Source organism: Miscanthus floridulus, chromosome 19 (genome assembly GCF_019320115.1).
Source record: "Miscanthus floridulus cultivar M001 chromosome 19, ASM1932011v1, whole genome shotgun sequence".
NCBI lineage: Eukaryota > Viridiplantae > Streptophyta > Magnoliopsida > Poales > Poaceae > Miscanthus > Miscanthus floridulus.
In genome coordinates, this window is record NC_089598.1 from 12,712,486 (window position 1) to 12,723,246 (window position 10,761).

The 10,761-nt window shown below is 51.5% G+C and overlaps 1 protein-coding gene across 5 annotated transcripts; it reads right to left on the reverse strand.

Annotated features, from left to right (window-relative positions):
• Window positions 1–6,913: 6,913 nt before the first annotated feature.
• Window positions 6,914–10,551, reverse strand: LOC136528931 (alpha-1,3-arabinosyltransferase XAT3-like). 5 transcript variants are annotated; one of them, XR_010777164.1, is made up of 5 exons: window positions 10,122–10,551; window positions 9,913–10,005; window positions 8,038–9,676; window positions 7,339–7,449; window positions 6,914–7,232 (listed from the first exon to the last, which is right to left on the reverse strand). XR_010777164.1 is itself a non-coding variant. In XM_066521937.1 (3 exons), exons 1-3 carry the CDS (start codon window positions 10,243–10,245, stop codon window positions 8,406–8,408), a joined length of 1,488 nt encoding a protein of 495 aa, XP_066378034.1. In that variant the 5' UTR covers window positions 10,246–10,551; the 3' UTR covers window positions 6,914–8,405. The 5 variants fall into 5 exon arrangements, 1 of the variants encoding a protein (XP_066378034.1); XR_010777165.1 differs by having other exon boundaries at window positions 6,914–7,437; XR_010777162.1 differs by having other exon boundaries at window positions 6,914–7,449.
• Between the last annotated feature and the right edge of the window lie 210 nt (window positions 10,552–10,761).

Genomic DNA, 10,761 nt, shown 5'->3' on the forward strand with positions numbered 1-10,761 from the left:
ATATTCTTCATCTTGCAACATTAGATGTCTCGTTGTGCGGAGGCTTTCATGCTTGATTTCTTCTGGCATCATGGCCTCTTCTCCATAAAGCAGTTTGAATGGTGTGAATCCTATTGTTCTTGAGATAGATGTATTGTGTGACCAAATCACTCTGGGTAATTCATCTACCCATTTTCCTTTGCGTAGGCCCAACAATGTTTTTTATATTGCTGAAAACACTATTCTATTTGCTCTTTCCACGACACCATTGGACTCTGGGTGGTATACTGAGGCAAAGGCTAGTTTTGTCCCAATGCTTTTGCAGAATTCTTTGAAGTTCTCTAAATCGAATTGTTTTCCATTGTCTACTGTCAGAATCCTCGGTACACCGAATCTGCAAATGATGTTTTGCCAGAAGAATTTTTTGACAGTTTCTGAGGTTATCTTCGCCAACGGCTTTGCTTCTATCCATCTTGTAAAATATTCTACTGCCACTACTATGAATCTGTTTCCTCCTTGGGATGGTGGTAATGGGCCGACCAGGTCCATACCCCATCTTTGTAGCAGCCATGTCAGAGGTATAAGCTGTGTCTCCGACGATGGTTTTGACTGCCTGGGAGAGAATCTTTGGCATGCTTTGCATGTTCTGACTGTCTGCTCTGCATCTTGTATGTGTGTTGGCCAATAAAAGCCTTGCCTTATTGCCTTTGCTGATAATGCTCTAGATCCAATGCGCGACCCGCAAATTCCTGAGTGTATTTCTTGAAGCAACTCTATGCCTTCGCTCTATGATATGCATTTGAGGAGAGGCTGGACTACTCCTTTCTTGTACAGTACACCATCTTTGATTGTGTAATTTCTTGCCTTGGCCTGTATTCTTGCTGCTTTTGCTTCATCTTCTTCGGTGGTTTTGCCTTCTAAGAATTCTGTTATCGCCTTTCTCCAATCTTCATTTTGCAGGTGTAGTATGGGCTTAGGTGCCTTAGATGTCTCCGCACTTGCCGGAGACCTCAGGATCTGGTAAAAAGTGTTTGGTGGCAGTGGCAGGTTGTTTGCCGCAGCTTTTGCTAGTTCATCCGCCTCTGCATTTTCTGATCTTAGGATGTGCTTCAGGGTGAAGCCCTCGAATCTTCGCTCCAAATTTCTGACAACGGATAGGTATTTGATGAGTTCTTGCTCTCTTGCTGTGTATTCTTTCTCTACTTGGCCAGTAACCACTTGAGAATCTATTTTGACTATCAATATTTTTGCCCCTAGGGCCTTTGCTTTACTGAGCGCTAGGATCAGGCCCTCATATTCTGCTATGTTGTTTGTTGATTTGAACTCTAGCCTTGCTGCGTATTTCAGTCTGACGTCGGAGGGTGCCGTTAGGATGGCGGAGGCTCCTGCTCCGGCTTGGCCCCAGGCTCCATCCGTGAATGCTATCCAGCCTTGAGTGGTTGGTTGTACCTTGGGCTCTGTCGGAGGTGTCCAATCTGCTACAAAATCGGCTAGTGCTTGTGATTTGATTACTGTTCTGGGGACATACGAGATACCAAACTGTTATAGCTCTGTAGCCCATTTGCCTATTCTATCGGAGGCTTCTTTGTTTCTGAGCAAGTCTTGTAGTGGCAGTGATGTTGGGACTGAGATTTTGTGGACATGGAAATAATGCTTTAGTTTTCTTGATGCCATCAGCACTGCGTAGGCAACTTTTTCTACCTCAGTGTAGTTTAGCTTGGCTCTGGACAATGCTTCTGAGATAAAATAAACTGGCTTTTGAGTTTTGCCTGATTCTTTTTCCAGCTCGTGAACTAAGACTGCGCTGACTGCATGGTCGGAGGTCACCACATATAGCAATAGGTGGCTGTCCAATTCTGGGACGGAGACCACCAGTGAGTTTGCCAGATACTCTTTCAAGTTATGAAATGCCTCCGACTGCTTGGACCCCCACTCAAAGTTGTCTCCGCCCCTCAGGGCTTGGAAGAAGGGTAGGCTGCGTTCTGCTAATTTTGAGATGAATCTGTTGAGCGTTGCTATTCTTCCCGTCAGCTTTTGCACTTCTTTCTTGTTTTTGGGTTCTGCCATTGTCATTATTGCTCTGGTTTTGTCTGGGTTCACTTTGATGCCTTCGCTGCTTATGATGTATCTGAGCATCTTTCCTTTTGTGACTCCAAATATACATTTTTCTGGGTTGAGGTGGAGGCCAGCTGTCCTGAGGTTGGCGAAGGTCTCTTGTAAGTCGGAGACATGATCATCCTTATTCTTGCTCATGACCACTATGTCATCGACGTAGGCTATGATGTTTCTATCTAGTTGTGATCCTAGAACTTCCTTTGTCATTCTGGCAAAGGTTGCTCCGGCATTTTTGAGGCCCTCTAGCATTCTGGTGTAGCAATATGTCCCAAATGGAGTGGTGAAATTTGTCTTGTCTTCGTCTTCTTTTTTCATCCAGATTTGGTGATACCCAGAGAAACAGTCGAGGAGAGAAAACCTCTAGCATATGGCTGCCTTGTCGACGGAGGCATCTATTCTTGGCAATGGGAAAGGGTCTTTTTTGCAAGCTTTGTTCAGATCTGTGAAATCTATGCACATTCTCATTTTGCCATTCTTCTTTGGTACTAGTACTACGTTTGCAAGCCATTCTGAATACTTGACTTCCCTAATGACTTTTGCATCTAGCAATCTTTGCACCTCCGCCTTTGCTGCCAGGATTCTGTCCTCTAACATTTTTCTCTGTTTCTGCTTTCTTGGCCTCATGTTTTCATTGATATCCAGTTCATGCTGTATGATGTCCCTGCTGACTCCCTGGAGGTCGGAGGCTGACCAGGCGAAGATGTCTTTATTTTTTACTAGAGTTTCCATGAGCTCTTCCTTCTCTACTTTGCTCAATTCTAAGCTGATAGTTACTTTTTTGTCCGATAACTCCTTTTCTAGAGGGGTCACCTTTGTCTCTTCTTGACCTACCATATCTATTTTTCCTCTGGGCATATCAGGAGGCTCTAGTTCTTTGTCTACCGACTCGACCGCATTGATGTTTCTTTGGGCTCTGTAGATTGTTTTTTCTATGTTTCTTGCTTCTTTCTGGCTGCCTCGGACTATGATAATACCATGGAGTGCTGGTATTTTCATGCACAGGTAGGCCATATGCAGGGCTGCGTTGAATTTGGTTATGAATCCTCTGCCCAAGATGGCATTGTATGGGTAGTACAGATCGACGACGTCGAAGGTTATGTATTTGGTTCTAGCGTTTGCTTGGGTTCCAAACGACACTGGGAGTGATATCTTTCCTAGTGCTTGTATCTGCTTGCCTCCGAATCCTATCAAAGGGGATTCGAAGGGCTGTAGTTGATTTCTATTGAGCTTCATTTGGTCAAAGGTATTTGCAAAGATGATGTCTGCTGAACTGCCAGTGTCAATCAACACTCTGCTTATCTCCCATGCTGCTATGTTTGTCTTGATTACCATTGCGTCTGTGTGAGGGTAGCTTTCTAGCTGGAGATCTTCTTCTGTGAAGGTGATTGGGACTCTGGACCAATCTGTGTATTTTGCTGGACCTTGGACTGCTACGTTGTTTACCAGGCGAAGGTGATCCTTTTTCTGCTTTTTCGTTTGAAACTCCATTGATGATCCTCCGGCGATTGGTAGTATCATGCCTATTGTTGGTAGTGCTCCATGAGGGTTGACTTGGTTTCCTGGGTTTGGCTCATTTTTTGGTGTTGGGGGTTGGTTGTGAGGTGGCGGCGGAGGCAGTTGCTGCATGTGCTGCTGTTGCGGCGGATGCTCGAACCTGCTTTGGTTTTGTGGCGGTTGGTTTGTTTCGAGGTAGGTTATATGGGGAGGTTTTGGGTTTATGTAGGTCAGGCTTGCCTCCGACCTGTAGTTACCTGCCGGAGGCTGCTGCGAAGGCGCTGACCACCATGCTGGTAGGAAGTCTGGGTAATAAGCAGAGGCCAGTGTGGAGGGATGTATTTGGTTTGCGTTTAGCGCTGGGTACATTGGGCAGTACTGCTGGTGGCCAGTTGTGTAGGTGGTGTTGACCTCTCTTGCGCTCTGCTGTGCTGGAGGTTGGGCAGTCTGCTTGTTCTTCATCCTTTCCTGTGTCTCTTTTGTCTCCAGACAATCTTTGGTGCTATGCCCTGCGCTTTCACCGTGACAAACGCAATATGGCCTGCGTTGTTTCTGGTTGTGGTTTTTGTTCCAGTTTTTGCCTTGGTAACCTTGCTGACCTTGGTTCCTGGTCTGGGTCTCCGGCCCTGCTGGCGCTGCCAGTTGCCCTTGTTCGGGGTAAGGTTGACCCTCGATGCTGAGCACTTGCCCCTGGCCTGGTTTCTGATTTGATGCATTCTGGTTTGTATAGCTCTTCTGGGAGTTTTTGCTGCTGTTTTGCTGTCTGTTTTGACCCTGCTCCTCCAGCCTTTTCCGAAGGTCATTGTCTGATCTGTAGTATTTCTCAAACTCATCATACAACGGCTGTATGGTAGTTGCTTTCTTTCTTGCTAGGTGTGCTGCGAACAGCCCGATTCGGAGGCCTTTGATCATTGCTTCAATGGCGATCTCGTTTGGGACGTCTGGTGCCTTCGCCTTTAGTTGCACGAATTTCTGGAAGTAGTCGTGTAGTGTCTCTCCCTGCATTTTCTTGCACTGGAACAGATCTATGGATGTTAGCGACTGTGCTGTTAGCCCCTTGAAATTTGCCAATATCTTGTCCCGGAGGTTTTCCCAAGAATATACCGTGCTTGGTTTGAGCATGGAATACCAAGCCAACGCGTCACCTTCGGCAGCAATAACAAATGACTTTGCCAGGACGACGGCGTCTCCGCCGGCGGAGGCTACTGCTGCCTCGTAACTCATAATGAACTGATGGGGGTCTATCTATCCGTTGAACTTTGGTAGTGTGATTGGCTTGTACGCCGTTGGCCATGGCAATTGTTGTATGCCTTCAGAGAGTGGGGACTTGAGATCGAGAGGCCTCCGCATCACCTGAGATGGCATCGTGGTTGGGCTGATCACTGGCGGAGGTATGGTTGCAGTTGATGTTGCTGCGGAGGCTGGGAATGCGGAGGTTAACGCTGGTATTACATGCTGCATACTTAGCATCTCAGCATGTAGGACTGCTAACTGCTGCCTTATTTCTGCTGCTTGTGCTGATGCTTGAATAGCTTGCTGATTAGCTACGAATGCTGCTGCCATTCTGTCCCTCTCTTGTTGCGCTCTCTGCAACTGTGCTTGCAGCTGTTGCAGTTCTTGCTCGGGTGTTGTGGCTGAGTTTGGTTGGGCCTCTGGATCTTGAATCTCTAGACCTTGGGGTTCCGGTGGTTGACCCTGGGCATCTGCTCTGGTGTCATCCTCCGCTGGTGAGGTTGTGTAGGTGCTACGGGTGGTGCGCCTAGGCCTTCCTCTCTGACCCGTGGTCGTTGCTGCTCTGGTGGTGGTTTTTCTTTTCCCTGTCATTGCTGGTTTGCCTTGGCCAAACCACGGTGGGCGCTAATGTTGAGACTAGCGGTCTCAGACAGTGTGGAGGAGGTGGAGGCCTCCGCCCGCCAGGCGCTGCCCTCAGGCGGAGGCTCGGGATACAGGCACGACAAATGGGCGTGTAGGGGAATGGCACATAAAACTAGGGTTTTATTCATTCATTATCCAACCAACCTCCCGTACTGTTACAAGTGTTCCCTATTTATAGGGCTCAACTACCACTTTTACAGAGTTTACAATAGTACCCTTCAACTGCTACAGTACATTCTCGGAATATTCCACTACTCACCTTTCCTCTCGGGAGTAATCTTGTCATGCCGCCCTCAGGTACTGGGCCTGCGCGATCAGCCGGCCCATCAGGCCTCAGGACTCGGCGATGGGCCTTTGGGCCTCCGCCATCGGTCTTCGCCTCATCATGCCTCAGGATTCGGCGAAGGGCCTTTGGGCCTCCGCCGTCGGTCTCCGCCCCTAGGGCGCCGGGGCCGCAGACCCCCGACGCCCAGTATTGTCGTCCTCCTGCTTGGGTCTCTGCCCCTACAAGCGGAGGCTGAACCGGCGCGCTCGTGCCATCCATGAGCGCCTTCCTCTGGTTACCTGCACACACACGTAGGTAGCGTTGGCACTTGATTAGCCTTGCAACAGGGCGGTCTCCACCCCCTCCGCCCGGAGACGCCTACGAGCTAACCGGGCGGAGGCTGCGTCAGGGTCACCGGCAGCGTCCTGCAAGCAGTCTGAGAAACCATCATCTTTCTGGGTCCGGAGGCGCGGTAGCTGGGCCTTTGCTTAGGTAGTTGGTCGGAGACGTCTCTGCGAACTGCTGGCCGCATAGGTCTCTGCCACTCTCGAAGGCCGTGTTACAACAGGTTCTAACCATTGATTAGTCTTGTCAATGATGATTAGTCTATGTTTAGCTCTTTTATTTGACGTTCTAAACTTAGAAGTGATTTTTTAGGGCCTATTTTGCAGGGCTTCTCCCTGGCTCCAGTTTCTCCGGAGGAGCCCTGCCAAACATTTTCTTGGAGAAGCTGTTTTTCCAGTAAAAAGCAGAGGAGCCGGAACCGTTTGGTCGTGGCTCCTCCAAAACGAGCCATGCCAAACACCCTCCTAGTCATGAACACGTGAAGCAGATTAGTTAGTTATCTGTGCTTACATATGGTTTGCGTGCTTCCGGAGATGAACACGTGAAGCCAATTAATCACTACTGTATATTCGTCTTGCTCTAAAAGCTACTCGAGTTCGTCGTCATCGTGCCTTTAATTGATCTCGTCAAAACTCTCTCTGTTTGACCAGTCCACCGGATCCATCGAGTCTCTTTCCTGGTTAACTAATACTAACGCTAATGGCTGATGCTGTCATGCACGCGCTGAACAATAGTAGTAGCAACACCAGTTACACAGCACGGACCTCGTCAGCCGATGGAGTAATAATTTAATATCCACGATCGAGCTTCTGCTAACAAAAAAACTATCATGACGAACAATTGACAGAATCTCGCATTGTGCGTTGTTCTTGCACAAAGCTCCCACGGAATCCGGCCGCAGCATTCTTATTATCACCAGATTCCACTACATTTTGTGCTGGTTGAGCTCCCTAACACAACACCAGCATACCAAGAGGCCAAACAAAATAGAGCGCCCAAAACAAGGGTCTCTTTCGATGTCAGACCTCTATCGCAATCCATCCTTTACTTCAGACGTCCAAAATCGAACGGCTGCCTAGTCTAAACAAACCAAGCGGCTTTCTAACACCTCCGTCCAAACAGGACCCGAATGCGCCTCTTTTCAACGTGCTTCCACCATCTATACAAAAAGTCACAACCAACTCAACCTTGCATTGTGTCGTGTTTACAGGGCAAGGGCAAAGGAAAGGAGCACAAGAAGATGACAAAAAGAAAAGATTAATTACCACTTGATGATGATCTACCATCAGCAGGCAAGGAGCCAGCGGTGGGGCTAGGGGGGCTCCAGCCCCCCCCCCCCAAGCGAAGCCCCGTAGAGCCGTCGTCTGAAATTTCAGCTGTAGATGTATAGGTAAGAGGGGCTGAGATTTGCTAAACCCCTTTTCTTGCTAATTGTCGTTGTTTAGCCCATTCTAAATTTTTTCATAGCTTCATCCCTGACCATCAGCATCATTAAAACGAACCTAACCATCTGTCTAATCTACCTACCTAGAGTATAATTAAACCCATCCATTTCGAGCTGAAGGTAGTTAAATTTGAGGTAAACAACATGTACGATGGAGAGGCCTCGCCACGGGGCCACGGCCACGGCCAACTACGTACTCAGTCGTCGGTGTGATAGAGTACGTGCTGATCAGTCGGTAGACTCTTAACTTAGGTACCGTTTAGTTGGCAAAATTTTTAGCGAAATGCCACTGTAGCATTTTCGTTGTTATTTGGTAATTAGTGTCCAATCATAGTCTAATTAGGCTTAAAAGATTCGTCTCGTGAATTTCGTCTAAACTGTGTAATTAATTTTATTTTTTATTTATATTTAATGCTTCATGCATGCGTCCAAAGATTCGATGTGACGAAAAATCTTGAAAATTTTAGCATTTTGGAGTGGAACTAAATAGGGCCTTAGAAAAACAGATTTGGTAGTGTACCTCGTCGAGTGCAGTCGTGGCCATAGCGCCGCCAACAAGGTGGCCGCGACGTGTCGGTGTAGGGGAAGCCGTGTAGGCGCCCGCTAGGTAGTCGACGGTAGCAGCAGCGTAGGCGCGGACCAGTGGCGACGGTGAAGGCGGTGGACTTCCCGTCGCTTACAGCACGCCCTTTTAGATCGGACTATGGCTATGAACCTCGGTGGGGCGCTGACGGCTACGGTGAACCTCGTACTTTACGCCCCGGCCTCTACCTTCCTTGTTATAGCGCTGCGCGACGGGGCCATCAGCCAGGAGAATAGTTGGATGTCCCGATCATAGCGCGGATTAAGGATCTAATTAACCGTTGGACCAACCGGTGCAGATCGGTCTTACACGGTGGTCTGCCGTCCATGGGGCAGCAGCTTGAGCGCTTCGACGAAGGTGTTCTTGAGCCTGCCGAGGTGAGGCCTGACGTTCTGCTTGTCCAGGTACACGGCCTTGAGCGCGTCCCACCCCTGCCTATGGATGGCGGCGGGGTCCCTGATCACCGGATCATCCTCGCCGTACTCCTCGCTCAGCGTCGTCTCGTCCTTCTGCACCACGTACTCGAGGTAGTGCACCTCCATCCCTTCCGCGGGCTCCCGGAACGTGCCGCGCGCCAGCCACTCCAGCCCGCCGTACGGCACCACCTGCACCAGCACGGCCCCCGCGGGGAGGAACACCATGTTGGTGAGCCCATCGCCGTGCACGCCCACCATCACGTCCGCCGAGTTCACCAGCCGCGCGAACCGTGCCACGTCCGTGCTCACCTCCGGGTCCCCCGTCCGCACGTCGAATCCCAGGCTCGTCGCCATGTCCGCCATGGCGCGCTCGTTCAGCAGCAGCCGCGAGGTTCTCCGCGAGATGATGAGGAGGCGCGGGCGACGGCGGATGTCCCACCGGTCCCCGCTCGGCGCCGCCGCCGCGCGCTCTAGCCCGAACGCGTCCCGCAGCATCGCGCGGAACTCCGGCATGGACACTCCGCCGGACGACGGCGACAAGGACGGGTCCACGCCTAGCTCCCGGTGGAACGTCGGCCCCACCACGACGTGCGGGTAGCACCGGACCTCGGCGTCGGCGTCCGAGTCCACCACCTCGTGCCGGCTCAGCTGCTGCAGCACCTGCAGGTACTTGGTGGTCCACCACGGCTTGTAGCTGCTCACCAGCAGCTGCACGTCGCCGCCGTACCGCCGCGCCGTGATGAACGCCGGGATCAGCACGTCCGTGTAGTCGTGGAACAGGTTGCCCGTGAACCCGCCCGTCGACAGCACGAACGCCGTGGCCGAGCTGTTCACCGTGCACCGCGGCGCGTCTTCGCTTCCCGCCGGCCGGAGCGTCCACTCCTTGACGTGGGACAGCGCGAACGCGTCGTGCTTCCGGCAGTAGGGCTTCACCTTCCACTCCCGGTCCAGCGGGCTCACCAGCACCGTCTGGGCGCGCCCCACCACGCGCACGTCGCCGGCCGCCTCGCAGGTGTCCGACCGCCGGCTCGACTCGTAGCACACCGGCTTGCTCGCCCGCTCGGCGTGGTCGTCGCCGGCCACAATGGCCGTGCTGCCTATGCCGCCACTGCCTGAACTGGAGTCGGTGGGCTTGGACCGGGTCTCGTCTTCCTCCTCCTCTGCGACAGACAGAGCAAAAATCAGCTCAAATTCACCGGATCTGCTTGCTACCGTGTACTAATTCGGTGGACGTGTATGCGTTCTTCTGTCCCAGATTTCAAGAAACTGCCAAGAAAACTTCACCACAAACTGTACAGCACGAATGGGAAAGGATTTGCAGCAATCTTGGACTGAATCACGCGGTTGCGTACATTCAGATAGAAACGCAAACGCGAGAGGAACTAGTCGGAATTACCAGCGGCTGCGGCCTCATGGGCGGTGGCCATCTCGCCGCTGTCTTTCGCCATTGCCTGGTGCTCCTCTGCTTTGATGGCGTCCCCTGTTTTACCTGCGCATCCCAACCCACACAGCCCAGCTCAGCTCAGCTCAGCTCAGCTCAGATAACCGAATCAATCAAGAACACAAGAAGAAACCGGCGGCAAAACGCCATGGCAATCAGCGTACCGATCAGGGAGAACTTGGCCCGGACGAGGGAGAGCAGGAGGAGGGATCCGAGCATGAAGGCTATGAGAGCCACATTCCCCAGCCTCCTCCCCTCCGCCCTCGACAGGTTCCGGTTGGACTTCATGGCCTCCCTCTCCCTCCCCCACCTCGGTCGTCGAGCCTCCTTCCTGTCTCCACCCGGATGCTTCTCGCTCGAGGTGAGATCGTGAGAAAGAAATATATACGGCGGCGATACTAGAGTATACTAGGCAAATGGAGGAGGTGTGCGGCAGCACGCACTAGCTGGTTGTTGCTGTCGTGGCGTTGTTGAACAGGCCAACAAGGCTTGAAATGGTAGTGCGGTTGACCCGGCGACAGGCATAGCTCAACGCACACGATGCGGAGAGCGGGCCACCGGGAGAGATGACGGGAGGGAGAAGGAGCAAAGCAAAGCGTGAGGAAAAGGGCAGATGACTTGTTGGAGTAGGCTTGTACTACCTTGAGAGTGAGAGAGAGCACATCGAAAGCGGCCGGAGCTGAGCTGTGAGCCTGTGAGCAGAGCAGCTGCGGTGAGGTTCACGTCGTCGTCGTCCTTCCCTCGACGGTTACTGCTCCGCTCGCACCGGCGTGCACTTCGGCGATTTTTTTTTTGTTTTCATGA

Bases quoted from the DNA above. Each gene is read 5' to 3' on its own strand.
- LOC136528931 (XM_066521937.1), bottom strand. From the start codon at position 10,245: ATGAAGTCCAACCGGAACCTGTCGAGGGCGGAGGGGAGGAGGCTGGGG. The intron at 10,006-10,121 runs GTACGCTGATTG...TGGGATGCGCAG, and splicing joins GGCCAAGTTCTCCCTGATCG to GTAAAACAGGGGACGCCATC. The intron at 9,677-9,912 runs GTAATTCCGACT...TGTCTGTCGCAG, and splicing joins CCATGAGGCCGCAGCCGCTG to AGGAGGAGGAAGACGAGACC.